Genomic DNA, 18,850 nt, shown 5'->3' on the forward strand with positions numbered 1-18,850 from the left:
CCTGCTGGGATGTCCCAGTCCATCAGCTGGGATGGGGATGAGTCCCCATGTCCCAGTCCATCATGGGATGAGGAACCCAGCCTGGGCTGCTCCATGCTTGCTTTCTGCTGGGGCCTGGCCCTGACCCAGCTCAGCAGAGCCTGATGGCACCGGCCTCATGCAGGGGGGCTGCAGAGGCAGGCACCGCTTGTGGGGCTGCAAGAGCCCCCATCCCAGTGCAGACCCGTTTGCTCCTGACTGGGCTCCTGAAGCAGCTGCAGGGCAGCAGCCCCAGGGTAAGCAGGGTACATGGTGCATGGCACAGGGTGCAGATTGCATGGGGAATGGTGCATGGCACAGGGTGCAGACTGCATGGTGAATGGTGCATGACACAGGGTGCAGATTGCATGGGGAATGGTGCATGGCACAGGGTGCAGACTGCATGGTGAATGGTGCATGACACAGGGTGCAGATTGCATGGGGAATGGTGCATGGCACAGGGTGCAGACTGCATGGTGAATGGTGCATGACACAGGGTGCAGATTGCATGGGGAATGGTGCATGGTTAAGGCTCAGAGTGCAGGGTGCAAGCAGGGCTCAGGGTGCAGGGTGCAATGTGCAGGGTGCAAGGTGCAGAGTGCAGGGTACAAGGTGCAGGGTGCAATGTGCAGGGTGCAAGGTGCAGAGTGCAGGGTGCAGGGTGCAAGCAGGGCTCAGGGTGCAGGGTGGTTTGTGCACTTCAGGGATGCTGAGCTGGGTCTGTCCCCAGGGCAGCGCTGTCCTAAAGGGGAAGGGCTTGGGTTTGGGGGGGGCACAAGCTGAAGGGTTTGCTGGGAGCTGCTGTCAGGGGCCACAAGCACCCCTAAAATGATGGCAGTGGGGACAAAGGTGAGGGCACCCCCAGCATTTCAGAACCATGGAATCATGGAATTAACCAGGTTGGGAAAGAGCTCCAGGAGCATCCAGTGCAACCGCTCCCAGCACTGCCCCACAGCCACCACTGCCCCATGGCACTGAGGCCTCGTCTCCACAGAGTGTGAACCCTTGCAGGGCCGGTGCCTGCAGCCCTGCCCTGGGCAGCCTGTTCCAATGCCTGAGCACCCTCTGGGGCAGGAATTGCTCCTCAGCTCCATCTAACCCTGCCCTGGTGCAGCTTGAGGCCGGTTCCTCTTGTCCCATCCCTTGTTCCTTGGGAGCAGAGCCCAGCCCCTCCTGGCTCCATCCTCCTCTCAGGCACTTGGAGGCAGCCATCAGGTCCCCCCTGAGCCTTCTCTTCTCCATCTGAACCCCCCAGGTCCCTCAGCCCTTCCCCATCACCCTTGGGCTCCAGGCCCTGCACCAGCTCCATTCCCTTCTCTGGCCCCGCTCCAGCCCCTCAATGTCTCTCTTGCAGTGAGGGGCCCAGAGCTGAGCACAGGATCCGAGGTGCGGCCTCACCAGTGCCCAGTGCAGGGGCACAATCCCTGCCCTGGCCCTGCTGCCGCACTGGTGCTGATCCAGGCCAGGATGCTGGGGGCTGCCTGGGCACAAGCTGCTCGTGTTCAGCTCCATCTCCCCGCAGGTGTTGCTGGGTGGTGGAAGCAGAGGCTGGACCCTTCACATCGGATGCCCTCAGCAGGGTCCCCGGGGGTAACCAGGCTCCTGGCTTGGGGAAGAGCCGTTCCCAGGCTCAGGACCCTCCGGCAGTGTTCAGTGATGGAGCATCCCTGTGCTGGCAGCGAGCTGAGCGCTGCTCACCCCAGGGACCAGCAGGATCCCAACCATCAGGCTCCCGGCGCTGCCGTGCAGCATCCACCCCTGTGCCCTGGGCAGGCATTCCGGGCTGTGGGGCCGGGCTGTGGGGCAGGAGCATCCCTCAAGGAGCCCGGAGCTCCTGGCTTGTTTTCCTCCAAGGGGTCGAAGTTAAAAGCAACCGAACTTTGTGTTTTCCTCTCCTCAGCTCCTCCCTGGGAACAGCCCAATTAGGGCTAATGAGTAATCGCAGCGCAGGGCCGCAGGGGATTGATGCTGCTGACGCTGCCCACCCCTGCTCCCGCCAGGCCTCACTGCCCAGGGACCAATCAGTGGTGTGCAGCTGATGATGCTTCACTGGGGATCTTGCAGCGGTTGCTTGGCTGGAACCAGGGCTGGTGGCCCTGGGGATGGGTGCGTGTGGGGATGGGTGCGTGTGTGCGTGTGTGTGTGTGTGTGTGTGCACATCCCCACATCCTCTGTCATCGCTCTGCAGACAGACCGGGGCAGGATCCCAGTTTGACTTTCCAGCCCCACTCCCCCCCACCCAGTTATGAACCTGCCCGAGGGGAGCCTGAGCTGAGCTCTTAGGCAGAAGCTCTTCCCTGTGAGGGTGCTGAGGCGCTGGCACAGGGTGCCCAGAGAAGCTGTGGCTGCCCCATCCCTGGCAGTGCTCAAGGCCAGGTTGGACACAGGGGCTTGGAGAAAGCTGCTCCAGTGGAAGGGGTCCCTGCCCGTGGCAGGGGCTGGGGCTGGATGGGCTTTAAGGTCCCTTCAACCCAAACCCCCCTGGGATTCCATGGCTGATGCAGAGAGCAGGAAGCAGAGACAGGCTGGATCTCATTTCAGTTTTAGTCTTTCTCAGTGTCCCCATGACCAGAGTTCAGTGCAGCATCCCTTAGGGCATCGGTGGCAGGAGGACTTTGTGCCACACCAGCACCTACAGCAGTGCTGGTCCTGAGTGCTGGTAACCCCCCTTTCACTTTGCTGACTGAGGAGATGCTGAGCAACATAACCAGAGTGTGTAAGGTTAAGGTTATGTTTTTAAGGTTATGTTTTTAAGGTTACGTTTCTAAGGTTATGCCTTTAACCCGGGTTTGTAAGGATGGGTATGGAGGAGTTCATCCGAGCTGGGAGCGCCCTGTGCTCTGTCCTCAGCACAGCAAAACGCTCCCAGCTTCATTCTCACAGTGACCAGGAACTGCTGTGGGTTTATCTGATCCCTGTCAGTGCCTGGGGGGGTGCCTGCCCCTTTCTCCTGCCCTGCAGGAGGATGAGCAGGATGCTTGTCTAAGGCTCTGTGCTGGGGCATTGCCTCTGTTCCAGTGCTGGACTGCTCCCTGGTAGACATCTTTAACCTCAGGCTTCAGAGGTTAGGAGCATTTAAGGAGCATCTGGACAATGCTCGTGGCCATAGGGTTCAGTTTGGGGTTGTCCTGTGAGGAGCAGGGCGCTGCACTCCCGATCCTTCCTTTCCAGCCTGAGATATTCTGTGATTCCTTGGAGGTTTCCAGTGGGTGCACATCAGGATGGGTTGGTGCTGGAGGATATTTATGGTTCCTTTCAGACCAAACCATTCTGGGACCCTGTGACTTAGCCAGTGTTGACACAGGTTTGGATGAGGAGAGGGGGGAAGGAAGCAAGGGTGGGCGGATGCAGCACACAGTGCAGGGCACATCTGATTTCCCTTGCTCTGGAGCAGATCCCCCCTCGCCAAGCAGTGACAAATCTGCCCCACTCGCTGGGGAATTCTGAAGTAAGTCCCTTTCTGGAGCAGTCCGTGACCATTCCTGGCACTGGGACCCATGGGATAGGTCAGGAGCAGGGAACAGCTCCCGCTTTGGATCTAGGGGTGAGTTTCTGAGCTCAGTGTGGGCAGCAGCGATGCTTCTACTCAGAGCAATGTCCCCATCCTGGCTGTCTCCTTTCCAGCTGATCCCTGCGGGGCTGGAACTTGGGTCGGCTCATTCCTTGCATTGGCCTTAGAGCGATAGAGCCATAGAATCACCCAGGTTGGAAAGAGCTTTAGGGTTACCAGTTCTGATGGCTCCCAGCACTGCCAAGGCCACCACTACCCCATGGCACTGGGGGCATCCTCTACACAGGGTGTGAACACTCGCAAGGGTGGCGACAGGGCTTGGAGCAAGCTGCTCCAGTGGAAGGGGTCCCTGCCCATGGCAGGGGTTGGGGCTGGATGGGCTTTAAGGTCCCTGCAACCCGAACTATTCTATGATATGACACTGGTGTAGTGTAGGCCACCACCGGGTCAGCATTAGGCATGTGGTCTAGGTTCGCTCTGTAGTCACTGGAGAAAGATGGATGTTCCTGGAGGATAATTCACTGCACTTCACACCTATTCCATAACGGGGTCAGTTGGTTTCTGCTGGTGCCTCCTCCTCTCAGCATCTGACCTGTCCTTGTCAGCTTGTGGCACACTGAGTGGCACCAAGTGCCCCAGCAGCCTGAGCATCCCCTCCTGCATCTGCTTCATCTTTAGGCCGTAAATGAGGGGGTTGAGCATGGGAGGCACTGTCAGATACAAATCAGCCACCAGGACTTGGACGTGCGGTGCTGAGCCGAAGGAGAACATCTGCAGGTACATGGAGAGAAGGCCACCGATGTAAAAGAGCAGGATGATGGACACGTGGGACCCGCAGGTCCTGAGGGCCTTGAGCCGAGCCTCGTGGCATGGCAGCCTCAGCACGGACCTGAGGATCATGGCGTAGGAGGAGGCGATGAAGGCTGAGTCTGTCCCCACCAGCAGCGTGGCCACGATGATGCTGTAGCGGTGGCTGGCAGCGGGGTCGGCGCAGGCCAGCCCCACCACGGCCATGTGCTCGCAGTACGAGTGAGGGATCGCCCTGCTCCGGCAGTAGGGCAGCCTGGTGAGCAGGCACATTAAGGGTGTCATGACACCAGCGCCCCTGGCCAAGGACAGCAGCCCTATCTGCATGGTCCTCGAGGTGGTCAGGATGGTGCTGTACCGCAGGGGGTTGCAGATGGCAACGTAGCGGTCAAAGGACATTGCCAGGAGCACCCCTGACTCCACCGCGGTGAACGTGTGGATGAAGAACATCTGGATGAAGCAGGCCTCAAAACCAATCTGCCTTGAATCCAGCCAGAACACAGCCAGCATCTTGGGAACCACGGCACTGGAGAAGACGAGGTCGATGACAGCCAGCATGGAGATGAAATAGTACATGGGCTCGTGGAGGGCTCTGTCCAGTGCCACAGTGAGCAGCACCATGCCGTTCCCCAGCAAGGACATGACGTATGTGAAGCAGAATGGGATGGAAATCCACACGTGCAGAGCTTCCAGGTCAGGGATGCCCATCAGGAGAAAAGGCAAATGGTTGGTGTTGGACTGGTTGGTGGCCGACATGGCCCGGGTGGGTGAGGTCCGGCTTTGTTCCCCACTTGCGTTCCCTGGAACAGTGATGGAGAGGTTGGGGTTTGCTGCCCATAACAGCAGCAGAGGTTGGGGTTTGCTGGCCAGGGGGGTGCTGCAGCATCACAGAGTTCTGTTACCTACAGACAGGGTTTAAACTGATGCTGTGCTCACTGCTTTCCAGAGGACAGCACTGGAGAGCCCTGGCCATCCACATGCGGCCACCTCCCCTTCGGCTTCTCCTTCCAGCCCCTCTGATTTACCTCTGGCTTTTGCCATAAGCAGGTCTGTATGTTCCATGTGCAGTTCTGCTATGCCCAACATAAGGAGGACATGGAAGAGTTAAAGCAAGTCCAGAGGAGGGCACGAGGATGCTCAGGGGCTGCAGCAGCTCCCGTATGGGGACAGGCTGAGAACATTGGGGCTGTTGAGGCTGGGGAAGAGAAGCTGCGTGGAGACCTCAGAGCAGCTTCCAGTGTGTGAAGGGGGCCTATAGGGATGCTGGGGAGGGACTCTTCATTAGGGACTGCAGGGATAGGACAAGGGGTGATGGGTTCAGACTGAAACAGGGGAAGGTCAGGTTGGAGATAAGGCAGAAGCTCTTCCCTGTGAGGGTGCTGAGGCGCTGGCACAGGGTGCCCAGAGAAGCTGGGGCTGCCCCATCCCTGGCAGTGCTCAAGGCCAGGTTGGACACAGGGGCTTGGAGCAAGCTGCTCCAGTGGAAGGGGTCCCTGCCCATGGCAGGGGTTGGAGCTGGAGGAGCTTTAAGGTCCCTTCACCCCACACCAGCCTGGGGTTCTATGAGCTGTCTAAAGGCTGATAACATGGTGTCCTGCCCTGCTGTGGCTTCCAGCCACTCTCAGTGGGCAAATTTGGGGCACAGTGACCCCAGGCTGTTTGGTCTTTGTCCACCCTTTGTGAGCAGTGCAATGGCAGGGCTTAGGGACTTGCTGCAGGGACGTGCAAGTGTCCTCCCTCCCTGTGCCCGGCTCAGGATGAGGACTGAGCGTACGGATCCTGATGGCACCGGTTCCATCCTGCTGCTGCCTTGGGTCAGTGCAGGAGCTGCACCGAGACAGCAGATCCATGGTGAAACCGGGCTGGGAGAAACTGCAGGCAGAACCGTGATGCTCCGAGCTGTCCCCCAGCACTAAGGGGACAGGAGCACCCCGGGCTGCTAGCTGCAGTCAGGAGGGTACGGTTAAAATGGTGCTACCCCTCCGCCATGGAAACGGAGTGCCAGATGAAAGCAGAACAGTGCCCTGTCACAAACACCGGCCTTTTACACCCGTTTTTCCCTCTCTGGAGCCCCATAACATGGGATTTGCTATCACATGCTTTGCTGGAACAAGTGCAGTGGTGCATGCTCGTGGGCACCCAGAGATGAGAACCTCCATCTCTTTGCTTCTGCCTCAAGTGCTACTTGTCCTCATGGTTGTAACCATGTGGGTTTCTTCCCATTTGACATCACCTGTCTGCTCCTCCCAGCCACAGCATCCTCCTCTACCTCCTGTGCTTGGCCAGAGAGCCCCTTATGGCCCCTTCACTGCATGGAGGTAGGTACTTCCCATGCCCATGGTAAAGACCCAGAGCACTGCAACTCCTCCTCTCCCCCCACCTCTTCCACTCTGCCTTACTGGGAAGGCTTCTGCACATTTCCAAGATCACAACACCTATTCTGGAAAGGATAAAACCTCTCCCATCTCCCTCATGCATCAAAACTGGGCCCTTTGGGTCCCAGCATCAGCCTCTCAACCTCCGTCTGCTGCTTGCCAGTCTCTGCTCCCTACTCTACTCCCTACCCCAGTAGCTAAACACTGGTATTTAGCTATTGCAGACAGTTCCTTTGAAGGCCCAAGCCTGTGCATCTCTCTCCGCTGTTCCACATAAATGATGCTGGGGAAAGGCAAGGCAAGACCCAATTTGTGCTCAATTTGGGGACAACTGCTGAAAGCCCCACAGAGTCACTGCTAGGCTGGGGCCAGCCCCTGCAGCATTGCTGCAGAAACAGAGGCTTCTGGTGATGATGCCTCTGACAGCTTCCTTCTGAGGGCTATTGATCACGCAGCCCCTTTGCTGATGCTCCCCAGTCCTTGCGCTGTGTCAGCCCTCAGCTCGGAGCAGCGTGCTGGAGACACGTTGCTGTTAGCTAACCCTGTGATGATTAACTAAACCTGCCGTCCCATCAGCAAACGAAATCAGGTTGGTTTGACAGGGGCTGTTTCCTGCAAATCCACCTTGATTGCTTTAATGTAATTTGATTCCAATCCTTTAATTCCTTATTGACCATTAAGTTCTTGGGCGCTCTGCTGGGCATTGACGTCAGGCAGAGCAGTCTGCAGCTAATCACATCATCGCTCCTGCCCGCTCAAGTAATGGCCTGAGGAAGCGTCTGCAGTGACCGCGGATGCCAGGACTCACAGAAGTTTGGCCCAAGACCTCCTTGGCCATCTCAGAGATGCTTTTCCCTTGGGCAGCCTCCCCAGACCTGCGGCTCTCTCTGCTTTCTGTTCCTAGCAGTACATTCATTCTGGTCAGCATCCTCCTCAGCTCCCAGTCAATGAAGTTAATGGTACAGCTGGAGTTCTGGCTGCCTTTCCCTCCGGTGGGCATGGACCTCTCTTCTCCATGCAGAGGCACATGCTTTCATCTGCTTTTATGTGATTTCTCTACCTAACAGCATCTGACTCCCATCAGATCCTGCCCAGCTCCCCCATTCCACTCTATCCATGGTGCTTTGGCCGTGACTCCTGGTGCTCCATTCCCTCCCCTGGCTGCATCTGTCCTTTCCTGCAAGTCTGTAGTGGAGCTTGGCCATGAGCTGCACTTGCTCAGGGCACCTCCTAAGTGACCCCCCCGCCGGTTCCTTGCCTAAATTCCCTCTGCTTTAAGTTTCCCAACTCTGGGAAATGGAACTTCAATGACAGATCAGTACTGTGCATTGAGGTCACACCACCGGGTCCGTGGAGGCACCAGCTTGCTTTGCTGCAGCTCAGATCATCTACACTCCTCACAGACAGTGCTGGATGCAGATCCCTCTGACTGAAGGAGTGGTCCCTGCACTCTCCCACAACACTTTCTGTCTCCTTTGCCCTATCTTCCAGTCTCAGCTCTCCCCATCTCAACCCCTGCATCCCTTCCCTCATCGCAGACACCTCGGGGGCAGTGGGAATTGTCTCCTGCAGCAGAGTGAATCCTTCATGGAACTACAGAGCCATGGAATGGTTTGGGTTGGAAATGACCTTAAAGCTCCTCCAGTTCCAACCCCTGCCATGGGCAGGGACCCCTTCCACTGGAGCAGCTTGCTCCAGGTCCCCAGCATGAGAAGGATGTGGAGCTGTTGGAGCGAGCCCAGAGGAGGGCAAGGGGATGCTGTGAGGGCTGGAGCAGCCCTGCCATGGAGCCAGGCTGAGGGAGCTGGGCTGGGGCAGCCTGGAGAAGAGAAGGCTCCTGAAGGGGAGACCTGAGAGCAGCTCCAGTGCCTAAAGGGGCTGCAGGAAAGCTGGAGAGGGGCTTGGGACAAGGGCCTGTAGGGCCAGGCCAAGGGGAATGGCTTGAACCTGCCCGAGGGGAGACTGAGCTGAGCTCTTAGGCAGAAGCTCTTCCCTGTGAGGGTGCTGAGGCGCTGGCACAGGGTGCCCAGAGAAGCTGTGGCTGCCCCATCCCTGGCAGTGCTCAAGGCCAAGTTGCGCATCAGTGCCTGGCTTTGGTTAAAAGGTTGGGATCTACCTGTTCACTTTCCTAACTCAAGCCCTGTTTTTCCCTAACAAACACTCACAAGCAGGGCTCTGCAGCCTTGCAGCTACAGTTCCAGTTGAGAAAACGCTTCAAAAGCTTAGAAAACTACTTTAACAATATTGCCCAGCAATTGCCTTTCCCAGCTGCCTCACCCTGGAATCAAACAGGGCAGATACCGGTGTCCCACCACCCTCCCATCCCTCGGCACCCTGCGCTGTCTCCGTGCCCTGCCTGATGCCCGTCCTGCCATAGAGGCACTCACCTCGCTCTGCTTGCTGCCACCACTGGGGATGCTCACACCGAGGAGAGAGGAAGCATCTCCTGTGGGCAGGGGCATAAATCACCCCAGGCAATGCCGGGGGGAGCCTCCTGGATGGAGATCCCCAGGAGACCCGAAGCATCTCCTGTGGGCAGGGGCATAAATCACCCCAGGCAATGCCGGGGGGAGCCTCCTGGATGGAGATCCCCAGGAGACCCGAAGCATCTCCTGTGGGCAGGGGCATAAATCACCCCAGGCAATGCCGGGGGGAGCCTCCTGGATGGAGATCCCCAGGAGCACCGGAGCCCTCCCCAGGCACCCCCTGTAACGGCCTCAGCGGGGGGGCTGAGGGCAGCAGCCTTAGTCCCAGCTCAGCTCTGGTTTCCTTGACAAGTGATGGGTGTCGGGAGCGGCCGAGCCAGGCAGGCACCGCTGCATGGAGCTGTCTCCAGCACTGAAACCCTTCCCTGTGTTTCTGCCTGGAGCAGGGCATGGGCAGGCTCTGCTGAACCAGGAGCTCTGGGTCTCTCAGCCCAAAGAGCATGAACTGCCCTTGCCCCACCAGGCTCCCATTTCAGCCAGCACAAGGCTGGAATGTGCCATTTCTCCACAGTAAAAGCAGTTTCGAGGGGGCACAAACGTTCTGTCAAAGCTGTTCTCAAGATGTCAGGAAAAGTCCAGCAGAAAGCCAAATAAACACGAAAAAGGCAGGAAAAAATGGTTTGAAGCACGGAATGACAGAGTCAAACCTGTTCCGAAGCTGAGGGTGTTTCACTGAGTTTAATCTTTAAACTAATGTAGAAATGAGGACTAAGCACAACAGTTTGGGTGGGATTCATGGTGGTGGCTGTTGCAGACCTGGTGCCAGTCCATGCCTGGAGCTGGTCCTCCAGATTCCCTTCACATCCATGGTCCCAGTGATCTTCGGGCAGTATTCACCCCAGCCTAACGCTGACACCTGAAACAGGGCATAGCAATGGTGCTGCAGCAGCATCTTTCAGTGCAGTGATGGGAGATGGCAGTGACCCTGTGGACCTCTACCCTGAGTGTGTCTGAGGAGGATGGGGACTGTCCTGCTCCCTCGCTGTGGGAGGAAACACAGCACCTCTGAGTGCTTTCCTGCTGATTCCTTGTGTTAATGGACACAGCCCCCAGTTGAGCCCTCTGCTCCTCCACCACCCTCAGATCCAAGCGAGGTCGTGGCTCCTCTTCCTCGAGCAGAGGACGTGAGCACCTCTGAGATGGGGCCATTCCATTTCTGCTGAACTCTCCTTGCTGTTTCATCACGGGCTTATCTTAAACATCCTAATGGGAGCTGTCACATAACCCTGGCCCAACACGTGGGCAATCATAGGATCCCAGGCTGGTTTGTGCTGAAGGGAGCTTAAAGCTCCTCCAGCTCCAACCCCTGCCAAGGGCAGGGGCCCCTTCCACTGGAACAGGTTGCACCAGAGAAGTCTCCGCAGGGCTGGGTGCTGCAGCTCCTGAATGGAGCCTGCTGGCCATAGGTGGTGGCTCGGAGGGCTCAGAGGTGCCTGCGGTGCAGCAGGTCCAGCAGCAGCAAGAGCTGCTCAGCCCCATGGCCCCCATGCTCCAGGCAGCCTGGATTTTGCTGTTCAGGTGCTTCTGGTCACCACCCCAAGCAGACACAGGACCGGTGAGTGTCTCCAGGCAGACCCAGTGTTCATTTCCCCATCTTCAAGCTGTGGCCACAGGGACACAGAGCTAGACCGCACCGAGCATCTCCTCGCTCCGGGTTCCTCACCCCACTGCTGTGAATTGCTGCATGGGCACAACGCTGTGAAGAGCTCGGTTTGGGGGATGCTCAGTTTCCATCATGAGCCAGGAACGTGCAGAAGCTGCTCTGTGCTCGGTGAGGATTAGCCTTTTGTGCAGGAGAGGCCCAGGGAGGAGAACCCCTGTGGCCACCGCATCTGCAGTGGTGACAGTCTCCCATTGCTGGCCCTCATAGTCCAGCAGGGACTAAAGAGACAACACAGGAGACATTTCCCCACTTGGAATGATCTGTGTATTGACACAGTTATACCTGAGGCCCTGAAATGCCATTTAAAGAATCACAGGGATGCTGATGGCATCAGGAGCACCTCAAAACTCAAAGGTGGCTCTCACTTCTCTGTACCACCTGGGAAGGGGAATAGGAGCTCATGTTTGGTCATGCTCCCAGTCCCACTTAACTCTCATCAGAGTAGGGTCTCATGCGCTTGTGGAGGTTCTCCCTCCTCCTCTCATTGCTTCTGTTCACCACGTGCCCTTAATGGGAATGGAACTGGTGCTGTCTCTGCAGGGACGGATACACCTGGAAAACCGCTGACCCTGCGTCAGGCACGAACCTTCCTGGAAAAGAGCATTCTGAGCAGAGCCCCACGGATCTGCTTGGTCCTCATGCTGTAAATGATGGGGTTCAGCATGGTGGGGAGGGTGAGGTAGAGATCAGCCAGCAGAACCTGGGCAGGCACGGACATGGTGCTGCCGAAGTGCTGCGCGTAGATGGAGGCTATGCCAGGGATGTAATAGAGCAGCATCACGCAGATGTGGCACCCACAGGTGCTCAGCGCCTTCCAGCCCGATCCCTTCCCCAGGACAGTGTTAAGGATCATCCCATAGGAAGCAGCAATGAAAGCCGCATCCGTCCCCACTATGAGAGAGGACCCAGCCACACTGTAAAGCCCATTGGGTGTGGGGTCTGCACACGCCAGCTTGGCCACAGCCACGTGCTCACAATAGGAATGGGGAATCACATGGGAATGGCAATAGGGGAGGCTGGTCACCATCCATATCAAGGGGATCATGAAGAGGATACCTCTGAGCACAATGGCCAGGCCTATGCAGGCAATGGTTTGGTGAGTCAGGATGGCTCGGTACCTGAGCGGGTGACAAACTGCCACGTAGCGGTCCACAGCCATGGCCAGGAGCACCCCCGACTCCTCCGACGTGGTGGAGTGAACCAGGAACATCTGCACAAAGCAGGCCGTGGCCCCGATCTCGGTGGAGTCGAGCCAGAGCACGCTCAGCATCTTGGGCACGATGGATGTCGCCATCACCACGTCGACCACGGCCAGCATGGCCAGGAGGCAGTGGAGGGGCTCCCGCAGGGACTTGTCCAGCCCAATGACCAGCAGCACTACTCCGTTCCCTAGCAGGGCGATGATATAGGCTGAGCAGAAAAGGGTGCCCAGGTAGGCAGAGAACACTTCCAGGAGGGGGACACCCACAAGGGTGAAAGAGGAGGAGCTGCTGTTGGAGGGGTCAGGAGCCATGCAGGCAGATGTGGCTTTGTGCTTAAACCAAGGGAGCCCACTTATGAGCCCTGTGATGTGCACGGCCAAGGGGGGAAGGTGGGATCTCTGCATTGGTGCAAGAGCCAAGTCAGGACTCCAAACCGTGGGTTCCTTGCATGCTGCAGGAGCACCACAGCAGAGCACTGGTGCCTGGGGGAATGGATCAGAAATGGTGGATAAATGGGATGCGAGGGCTCAAAGAGCCTGTAAGGTGAAGCAGTTCATGTTTCAGGTGGTGCCACCAGGACCAAGCAAGGGGCTGCCACAGCCTGTTCCTTGTGAAGGGCTCACTTCTTTGGTGGATGCTCAGCTGGCACTTTGAAATGAGCTGCAGGAGGGGAGAATCAGGTCAGCATCCAGCCTCCCTCCGACAGTGCTTGTACCGGAGCAGCCGGGGTCCTGCACTGGGCACAGCGTGGGGAGTTCCTCCAGGTCTGTAAAGCAAAACGTGGCCTCAGGACGTGCTCTGGAATGACAAATGTGATCATGAAAAGGGCTTTTGCTGCCCTGGCTTCCTTCTGTCCTCCAGCCATGGGAGGAACCTGCGAGACCGGGGGGTAGGAAGGGGAAAAGATGAATTCCTGAGGGTTTGTTCTGCTGGGAGAAGCTTGAAGTCAACAGCGAAGCTCCAGGGAACAGCCTGGGCAGACAAGGAGAAGGGTCCCAGCACCTGGGCAGCAGCATCTGCCCAGTCATCTGTGCCCAGACCGGGCTCCTGCTCTGCTGCTTCTCCCCATGTGGTGGCCAGGACCAGGCAAGTGGTGCCCACCCCAGCCCCCTGCCCTCACCTGGATGATGCTGCACCAGCAGCTTCACAGCGAGCAGCAGGAGGGGGGGGCCCTGGCTGACAGATCCCATGCTGGTGACAGCACGGAGCAAATTCCCGTGTGCAAACCCCACAGGAGGGTCCTTGAGGCTAAACCGAGCACAGGACATGGCCGGGGGGCAGCAGTGGAAGCAGCAGGGAGGGAGGTTCAGGGTGAGAATCAAGGAGGTTTTGGGAAGCAACTGAGGAAACGGCATCTGCAGGTTTCAAACAGAGCATCAGGCTTTGGAGGCTTTGAACCCTTTGAACTAGGGCTCAGCGCCAGGACTGGGGCTGCTGCAGGAGCTGCTGGCTGGAAAGCCTGGTCAGGACAGGAGCACTCACCTGAGTTAAATGGGTGTGAATCAGAACCCTGGTGATGGTCGCATCTCCCACAGGGATGCCTCGGGTACCGGGGGGCATCCCAAGCGGCTCTGGACATCCAGGTAAGAGTCAGTGGAGCGATGGGAACCTTCCAGTGCCTAAAGGGGCTGCAGGGAAGCTGGAGAGGGGCTTGGGATGTTACAGATTCATCCATACAGATGAAACCAAGCTGACTCTTCCGCATCAGTGCCTGGCTTTGGTTAAAAGGTTGGGATCTACCTGTTCACTTTCCTAACTCAAGCCCTGTTTTTCCCTAACAAACACTCACAAGCAGGGCTCTGCAGCCTTGCAGCTACAGTTCCAGTTGAGAAAACGCTTCAAAAGCTTAGAAAACTACTTTTAACAATATTGCCCAGCAATTGCCTTTTCCCAGCTGCCTCACCCTGGAATCAAACAGGGCAGATACCGGTGTCCCACCACCCTCCCATCCCTCGGCACCCTGCGCTGTCTCCGTGCCCTGCCTGATGCCCGTCCTGCCATAGAGGCACTCACCTCGCTCTGCTTGCTGCCACCACTGGGGATGCTCACACCGAGGAGAGAGGAAGCATCTCCTGTGGGCAGGGGCATAAATCACCCCAGGCAATGCCGGGGGGAGCCTCCTGGATGGAGATCCCCAGGAGACCCGAAGCATCTCCTGTGGGCAGGGGCATAAATCACCCCAGGCAATGCCGGGGGGAGCCTCCTGGATGGAGATCCCCAGGAGACCCGAAGCATCTCCTGTGGGCAGGGGCATAAATCACCCCAGGCAATGCCGGGGGGAGCCTCCTGGATGGAGATCCCCAGGAGCACCGGAGCCCTCCCCAGGCACCCCCTGTAACGGCCTCAGCGGGGGGGCTGAGGGCAGCAGCCTTAGTCCCAGCTCAGCTCTGGTTTCCTTGACAAGTGATGGGTGTCGGGAGCGGCCGAGCCAGGCAGGCACCGCTGCATGGAGCTGTCTCCAGCACTGAAACCCTTCCCTGTGTTTCTGCCTGGAGCAGGGCATGGGCAGGCTCTGCTGAACCAGGAGCTCTGGGTCTCTCAGCCCAAAGAGCATGAACTGCCCTTGCCCCACCAGGCTCCCATTTCAGCCAGCACAAGACTGGAATGTGCCATTTCTCCACAGTAAAAGCAGTTTCGAGGGGGCACAAACGTTCTGTCAAAGCTGTTCTCAAGATGTCAGGAAAAGTCCAGCAGAAAGCCAAATAAACACGAAAAAGGCAGGAAAAAATGGTCTGAAGCACGGAATGACAGAGTCAAACCTGTTCCGAAGCTGAGGGTGTTTCACTGAGTTTAATCTTTAAACTAATGTAGAAATGAGGACTAAGCACAACAGTTTGGGTGGGATTCATGGTGGTGGCTGTTGCAGACCTGGTGCCAGTCCATGCCTGGAGCTGGTCCTCCAGATTGCCTTCACATCCATGGTCCCAGTGATCTTCGGGCAGTATTCACCCCAGCCTAACGCTGACACCTGAAACAGGGCATAGCAATGGTGCTGCACCAGCATCTTTCAGTGCAGTGATGGGAGATGGTGGTGACCCTGTGGACCTCTACCCTGAGTGTGTCTGAGGAGGATGGGGACTGTCCTGCTCCCTCGCTGTGGGAGGAAACACAGCACCTCTGAGTGCTTTCCTGCTGATTCCTTGTGTTAATGGACACAGCCCCCAGTTGAGCCCTCTGCTCCTCCACCACCCTCAGATCCAAGCGAGGTCGTGGCTCCTCTCCTCGAGCAGAGGACGTGAGCACCTCTGAGATGGGGCCATTCATTTCTGCTGAACTCTCCTTGCTGTTTCATCACGGGCTTATCTTAAACATCCTAATGGGAGCTGTCACATAACCCTGGCCCAACACGTGGGCAATCATAGGATCCCAGGCTGGTTTGTGCTGAAGGGAGCTTAAAACTCCTCCAGCTCCAACCCCTGCCAAGGGCAGGGACCCCTTCCACTGGAACAGGTTGCACCAGAGAAGTCTCAGCAGGGCTGGGTGCTGCAGCTCCTGAATGGAGCCTGCTGGCCATAGGTGGTGGCTCGGAGGGCTCAGAGGTGCCTGCGGTGCAGCAGGTCCAGCAGCAGCAAGAGCTGCTCAGCCCCATGGCCCCCATGCTCCAGGCAGCCTGGATTTTGCTGTTCAGGTGCTTCTGGTCACCACCCCAAGCAGACACAGGACCGGTGAGTGTCTCCAGACAGACCCAGTGTTCATTTCCCCATCTTCAAGCTGTGGCCACAGGGACACAGAGCTAGACCGCACCGAGCATCTCCTCGCTCCGGGTTCCTCACCCCACTGCTGTGAATTGCTGCATGGGCACAACGCTGTGAAGAGCTCGGTTTGGGGGATGCTCAGTTTCCATCATGAGCCAGGAACGTGCAGAAGCTGCTCTGTGCTCAGTGAGGATGAGCCTTTTGTGCAGGAGAGGCCCAGGGAGGAGAACCCCTGTGGCCACCGCATCTGCAGTGGTGACAGTCTCCCATTGCTGGCCCTCACAGTCCAGCAGGGACTAAAGAGACAACACAGGAGACATTTCCCCACTTGGAATGATCTGTGTATTGACACAGTTATACCTGAGGCCCTGAAATGCCATTTAAAGAATCACAGGGATGCTGATGGCATCAGGAGCACCTCAAAACTCAAAGGTGGCTCTCACTTCTCTGTACCACCTGGGAAGGGGAATAGGAGCTCATGTTTGGTCATGCTCCCAGTCCCACTTAACTCTCATCACAGAGCAGGGTCTCATGCGCTTGTGGAGGTTCTCCCTCCTCCTCTCATTGCTTCTGTTCACCACGTGCCCTTAATGGGAATGGAACTGGTGCTGTCTCTGCAGGGACGGATACACCTGGAAAACCGCTGACCCTGCGTCAGGCACGAACCTTCCTGGAAAAGAGCATTCTGAGCAGAGCCCCACGGATCTGCTTGGTCCTCATGCTGTAAATGATGGGGTTGAGCATGGTGGGGAGGGTGAGGTAGAGATCAGCCAGCAGAACCTGGGCAGGCACGGACATGGTGCTGCCGAAGTGCTGCGCGTAGATGGAGGCTATGCCAGGGATGTAATAGAGCAGCATCACGCAGATGTGGCACCCACAGGTGCTCAGCGCCTTCCAGCCCGATCCCTTCCCCAGGACAGTGTTAAGGATCATCCCATAGGAAGCAGCAATGAAAGCCGCATCCGTCCCCACTATGAGAGAGGACCCAGCCACACTGTAAAGCCCATTGGGTCTGGGGTCTGCACACGCCAGCTTGGCCACGGCCACGTGCTCACAATAGGAATGGGGAATCACATGGGAATGGCAATAGGGGAGGCTGGTCACCATCCATATCAAGGGGATCATGAAGAGGATACCTCTGAGCACAATGGCCAGGCCTATGCAGGCAATGGTTTGGTGAGTCAGGATGGCTCGGTACCTGAGCGGGTGACAAACTGCCACGTAGCGGTCCACAGCCATGGCCAGGAGCACCCCCGACTCCTCCGACGTGGTGGAGTGAACCAGGAACATCTGCACAAAGCAGGCCGTGGCCCCGATCTCGGTGGAGTCGAGCCAGAGCACGCTCAGCATCTTGGGCACGATGGATGTCGCCATCACCACGTCGACCACGGCCAGCATGGCCAGGAGGCAGTGGAGGGGCTCCCGCAGGGACTTGTCCAGCCCAATGACCAGCAGCACTACTCCGTTCCCTAGCAGGGCGATGATATAGGCTGAGCAGAAAAGGGTGCCCAGGTAGGCAGAGAACACTTCCAGGAGGGGGACACCCACAAGGGTGAAAGAGGAGGAGCTGCTGTTGGAGGGGTCAGGAGCCATGCAGGCAGATGTGGCTTTGTGCTTAAACCAAGGGAGCCCACTTATGAGCCCTGCGATGTGCACGGCCAAGGGGGGAAGGTGGGATCTCTGCATTGGTGCAAGAGCCAAGTCAGGACTCCAAACCGTGGGTTCCTTGCATGCTGCAGGAGCACCACAGCAGAGCACTGGTGCCTGGGGGAATGGATCAGAAATGGTGGATAAATGGGATGCGAGGGCTCAAAGAGCCTGTAAGGTGAAGCAGTTCATGTTTCAGGTGGTGCCACCAGGACCAACCAAGGGGCTGCCACAGCCTGTTCCTTGTGAAGGGCTCACTTCTTTGGTGGATGCTCAGCTGGCACTTTGAAATGAGCTGCAGGAGGGGAGAATCAGGTCAGCATCCAGCCTCCCTCCGACAGTGCTTGTACCGGAGCAGCCGGGGTCCTGCACTGGGCACAGCGTGGGGAGTTCCTCCAGGTCTGTAAAGCAAAACGTGGCCTCAGGACGTGCTCTGGAATGACAAATGTGATCATGAAAAGGGCTTTTGCTGCCCTGGCTTCCTTCTGTCCTCCAGCCATGGGAGGAACCTGCGAGACCGGGGGGTAGGAAGGGGAAAAGATGAATTCCTGAGGGTTTGTTCTGCTGGGAGAAGCTTGAAGTCAACAGCGAAGCTCCAGGGAACAGCCTGGGCAGACAAGGAGAAGGGTCCCAGCACCTGGGCAGCAGCATCTGCCCAGTCATCTGTGCCCAGAGCGGGCTCCTGCTCTGCTGCTTCTCCCCCTGTGGTGGCCAGGACCAGGCAAGTGGTGCCCACCCCAGCCCCCTGCCCTCACCTGGATGATGCTGCACCAGCAGCTTCACAGCGAGCAGCAGGAGGGGGGGGCCCTGGCTGACAGATCCCATGCTGGGGACAGCACGGGGCAAATTCCTGTGTGCAAACCCCACAGGAGGGTCCTTGAGGCTAAACCGAGCACAGGACATGGCCGGGGGGCAGCAGTGGAAGCAGCAGGGAGGGAGGTTCAGGGTGAGAATCAAGGAGGTTTTGGGAAGCAACTGAGGAAACGGCATCTGCAGGTTTCAAACAGAGCATCAGGCTTTGGAGGCTTTGAACCCTTTGAACTAGGGCTCAGCCCCAGGACTGGGGCTGCTGCAGGAGCTGCTGGCTGGAAAGCCTGGTCAGGACAGGAGCACTCACCTGAGTTAAATGGGTGTGAATCAGAACCCTGGTGATGGTCGCATCTCCCACAGGGATGCCTCGGGTACCGGGGGGCATCCCAAGTGGCTCTGGACATCCAGGTAAGAGTCAGTGGAGCGATGGGAACCTTCCAGTGCCTAAAGGGGCTGCAGGGAAGCTGGAGAGGGGCTTGGGACAAGGGCCTGTAGGGCCAGGCCAAGGGGAATGGCTTGAACCTGCCCGAGGGGAGACTGAGCTGAGCTCTTAGGCAGAAGCTCTTCCCTGTGAGGGTGCTGAGGCGCTGGCACAGGGTGCCCAGAGAAGCTGTGGCTGCCCCATCCCTGGCAGTT

The 18,850-nt window shown here is 57.8% G+C and overlaps 3 protein-coding genes across 3 annotated transcripts; all 3 read right to left on the reverse strand.

The window, feature by feature from the left end:
- Positions 1-1,078: 1,078 nt before the first annotated feature.
- LOC133211469 (olfactory receptor 52K2-like) lies at positions 1,079-5,092 on the reverse strand. The gene is made up of 2 exons (XM_061351866.1): positions 4,170-5,092; positions 1,079-1,260 (listed from the first exon to the last, which is right to left on the reverse strand). Exons 1-2 carry the CDS (start codon positions 5,090-5,092, stop codon positions 1,230-1,232), a joined length of 954 nt encoding a protein of 317 aa, XP_061207850.1. The 3' UTR covers positions 1,079-1,229.
- A 6,260-nt stretch (positions 5,093-11,352) lies between these two features.
- LOC133211470 (olfactory receptor 52I2-like) lies at positions 11,353-12,373 on the reverse strand. The gene has a single exon (XM_061351867.1). It carries the CDS (start codon positions 12,371-12,373, stop codon positions 11,435-11,437), a length of 939 nt encoding a protein of 312 aa, XP_061207851.1. The 3' UTR covers positions 11,353-11,434.
- Positions 12,374-16,292: 3,919 nt separating this feature from the next.
- On the reverse strand, positions 16,293-17,365 carry LOC133211471 (olfactory receptor 52I2-like). The gene has a single exon (XM_061351868.1). It carries the CDS (start codon positions 17,348-17,350, stop codon positions 16,412-16,414), a length of 939 nt encoding a protein of 312 aa, XP_061207852.1. The 5' UTR covers positions 17,351-17,365; the 3' UTR covers positions 16,293-16,411.
- Positions 17,366-18,850: the final 1,485 nt, after the last annotated feature.

The sequence above is a fragment of the Neopsephotus bourkii genome, unplaced genomic scaffold (genome assembly GCF_033783945.1).
Source record: "Neopsephotus bourkii isolate Nb327-2 ecotype Australia unplaced genomic scaffold, CSIRO-AGI_Nbou_v1 NB_614, whole genome shotgun sequence".
NCBI classification, from domain to species: Eukaryota; Metazoa; Chordata; class Aves; order Psittaciformes; family Psittacidae; genus Neopsephotus; species Neopsephotus bourkii.